The 3431-nt window shown below is 44.7% G+C and overlaps 1 protein-coding gene across 3 annotated transcripts in view; it reads right to left on the bottom strand.

Annotated features, from left to right (window-relative positions):
* Positions 1-725: 725 nt before the first annotated feature.
* The window catches only part of ubtfl (upstream binding transcription factor, like), a 16279-nt gene continuing 13573 nt past the window's right edge, over positions 726-3431 (bottom strand). For 2 of the 3 annotated variants that reach the window (XM_061045525.1, XM_061045527.1), the window contains exons 16-20: positions 3044-3233; positions 2440-2487; positions 1448-1585; positions 1249-1368; positions 726-1176 (exon numbers count right to left, since the gene is read on the bottom strand). In XM_061045525.1, coding sequence (XP_060901508.1) covers positions 1120-1176; positions 1249-1368; positions 1448-1585; positions 2440-2487; positions 3044-3233 — 553 coding nt within the window. In that variant the 3' untranslated portion in view covers positions 726-1119. The remainder of the gene's footprint in view (positions 1177-1248; positions 1369-1447; positions 1586-2439; positions 2488-3043; positions 3234-3431) is intronic. The other variant, XM_061045526.1, reaches the window with a different exon arrangement.

Raw genomic sequence — 3431 nt, 5'->3', positions numbered from 1 at the left:
GATCTGCTGCTGAAATCTGAATTTCCATAACGATGAACTTTAACTAGTACGAGTACAAAATCCATCGGGACCCGACTATCTGAAGTCCAGGTTTCAGGTGGTTCTGTTGAAGGTTCAGTCACATGTTTGATCCTGGAGGAGAATTCAAGCTGTGATCAGACTCTGAAGCACTCAAACGTCCTCACTCTGGAAATGTTCTTTGAACGCATCATGAGTGAGTTGTAGTCCTTGAACATTGTTTTTCTCAACGCAGGCTGATTGGTCGCTGTGTGGATGAACAAACAAACATTAATTCTTCTTTTGGGGCGGGTTGGAGTCTCTTTTTATAAAGTTTGGTAACCATGGTAACAATGATGCATGTGTGGAACTGTTTTGTTTTTTCTTCTGGCGTCCCTGTTTTATAAACCGAGCTGATCGAGTGTGAGACATGGGGGGTTTTGAGTCGAGAGCAGGGGCTGATGGGGGGGGGGGAGGTTACCATGGTAACAGGGTGTGTGCGTGCCAAAGGCGAGGAGGGTTATTAATGTGGGGTCAAAGGTCAGATTATTTATTTGTGTATCAGGTGGAAAGAAAAAAAAGTTTGTTTATATTCTAAAAATCTATTAAATCAAATAAAAGCTGAAATAATTCTGAACATTTGTTTACTTTCTCCAGGGGGAGGGGGAGGGGGGACTGTGTGATGTCATGATGTGTTTGGGCACTGCAGGAAATCAGACCACAGAAATGAGAAAAAGTGCTTTTATTTGTTTATAATTTTCTCCGGCAGGCGGCTGATTGGAGGCTGAACACTGGCTCCTCCCTTAACAGTAAATAACACTACCAATAGGCTCCGCCCCTCCCCCTGCCTTTCAAACTGTACAACCCCACCCCTTCATCACTCCACAAAAATAAAACAAGTCTCCACCCGTCTGAAATGTCAGTCAGATAAAAACCAACAAACACTCGATAAAAAACAAACACGAGTAACAAAACGCTCGGCCAGGCTCCACCCCTTTTAGGTGGGAGGGGCAAGTGTGAGCTCCATCTGACATCACTTCTTATTGGTCTGCCACGGTGATTGGCACATGAGGAGGCGTGGCCTGCACAGCCTTTCCTCTCCAATGAGATGAAGGGGCGGGGCTAGTCAGAGTCCGAGTCGCTGGATTCTTCAGAGGAAGACTGATCTTCATCGTCCTCGTCGTCCTCGTTCTGAGGACACAAAAAACACATTGAAGTTTAAATGTTTTATTCTGAAAGGCTGTTTAAAAGGAAGTGAACCTTCACCTCATCATCATCATCGTCTTCACTGTCTGTGGATCCTGACGTCTCATCGTCTTCATCAGAGTCTGACGAGTCGCTCTTCTCCTCGTCTGAGTCCGACATGTCCTGCTGGAAGACAAACACACAACTTGACCATCGTGAAACCCCAGACATCGACTTTACATCAGAGAACTACAAAGAGTGTTACCTTTGCACGGTACGCCATCGCCCTCTTGGCCACCCCGACCGTCTGCGTGACGGCTCTTGAGCTCGCCGCCTTCCCCTTCGCCGTCACTCGTACTTTAGCTCCGGGACTAGTGCGGACTTTAGCGGTGCTGCGACGTTTCTGAAAAACAAACAAACACACTGAGACATTAGTAAACAACAAACAAACATGGACACACTGAGACGTTAGTAAACAACAAAAACACAGACATTAGTAAACAACAAACAAACACACTGAGATGTTAGTAAACAACAAACAAACATGGACACACTGAGACATTAGTAAACAACAAACATGGACACACTGAGACGTTAGTAAACAACAAACAAACATGGACACACTGAGACGTTAGTAAACAACAAACATGGACACACAGAGACGTTAGTAAACAACAAACAAACATGGACACACTGAGACGTTAGTAAACAACAAAAACAGACATTAGTAAACAACAAACAAACACACTGAGATGTTAGTAAACAACAAACAAACATGGACACACTGAGACATTAGTAAACAACAAACATGGACACACTGAGACGTTAGTAAACAACAAACAAACATGGACACACTGAGACGTTAGTAAACAACAAACAAACACGTTTAGCTTAAGGAGGACCAACATGCTAACGTTAAATTAGCTTAAAGAAGGTGAAATAAAGAGTTCTACAAACGGTTAGCTTAATGCTACCCCCCAGTGTTTTAGTATTTAGAGTCATGTTAGCTTGTGTTTTGTTAGCTGTTATCATTAGCATGTTGATCTTTAAAAGATTACTTGTAGCTATGCCCTGCTAATTTGTTAGCCTAACACCTTTTAGCTTGCGTTTGAGAAGCAGTCATTTAGGCATGCTACATGAAGGTAGTTTGTAATCCCAACGTTAGCTTTGCTTTGAGGATCCCTGGAGTCAGGATGAGTAGCTGCTGGTTGTGTTCTCAAAGTGAGAAGATGTTTAAATGTTAGAGAACAGACTCACGGTGGAGGAGAACTCTTTGTAGACGGCTCGATTCTGCGGAGACAGCGACTGAAGACAAAAACACAAAACAGCATGTTTGATTTCTTCAGACTCTAGAGGGCAACATGACGAGTCACAAACTCTGCTTATTATGACCTGTGTCCACAGGCGACATTTTTCAAAAGTAGTTAGAGCGCTAAAACGTCCTCTGCGTGCTCTCAGGTGAGTCAATGTCAGTTCTCCCTCATCGACCAATCAGAATCAAGACGGGGAGGTACTTACAACTTCATCTTTGTCAACAACAATGGCGGAGGAGACGCTAGTCCGACTCATCTTTAGGAGGAAACAGATTCCGGGTGTAGAGCTGCTGCTGATGTCAGGACTGCTTCACGTCGTCTTCATGTTTTCTCGCTGCTATTTCTTTGAATTAAAGTAAATATCGAACACACCTAACGGACATTAGCGCCGTGTGGACACAGGCCCTAACAGTGACATCATGACTCCTCGCTGAGCTCTGATTGGCTCGGACGTCTTTGTTAGCAATTTAGTGTCAAGATTTTTGGACAGAGAAACAAATTAAACTGATTGATGAAAGTTGAGAGGATATCTGGAGTGAGCAGCTTACCTTGACCCAGGCCTCCAGCTCGGCCTTGTACTCCACCTGCTGCTCCTCCACCTGCTTCTTGTACTTGTCCTTCTGAATCTGGCTCAGTTTGTGCCACCTCTTCCCGATCTCCACCATCCGCTCCTTCAGGCTGAAGTGGTTCAGCTCCCCATTGGTCAGCAGCTCCTGGGAGAACATCTGATACCCGCTCCTATTGGACGAGAACAGTGGGGGGGCTGGTTATTACAGCTGAACGCTTTCTAAATTGTCCAAAACTGTTCTATTGACTGTATGATTTTGGTCTCAGATGAAAGATGATCAATCGTGGTCATATCGGTGGTCGTGGCTCCTAAGCGTTGAGAGGATCAAAGATGGCCGATCCCACAGTCGTGACCCAAGATAGCCTGCG

The sequence above is a fragment of the Labrus mixtus genome, chromosome 8 (assembly GCF_963584025.1).
Source record: "Labrus mixtus chromosome 8, fLabMix1.1, whole genome shotgun sequence".
NCBI lineage: Eukaryota > Metazoa > Chordata > Actinopteri > Labriformes > Labridae > Labrus > Labrus mixtus.
This window is presented reverse-complemented; position numbering and strand designations above follow the sequence as displayed.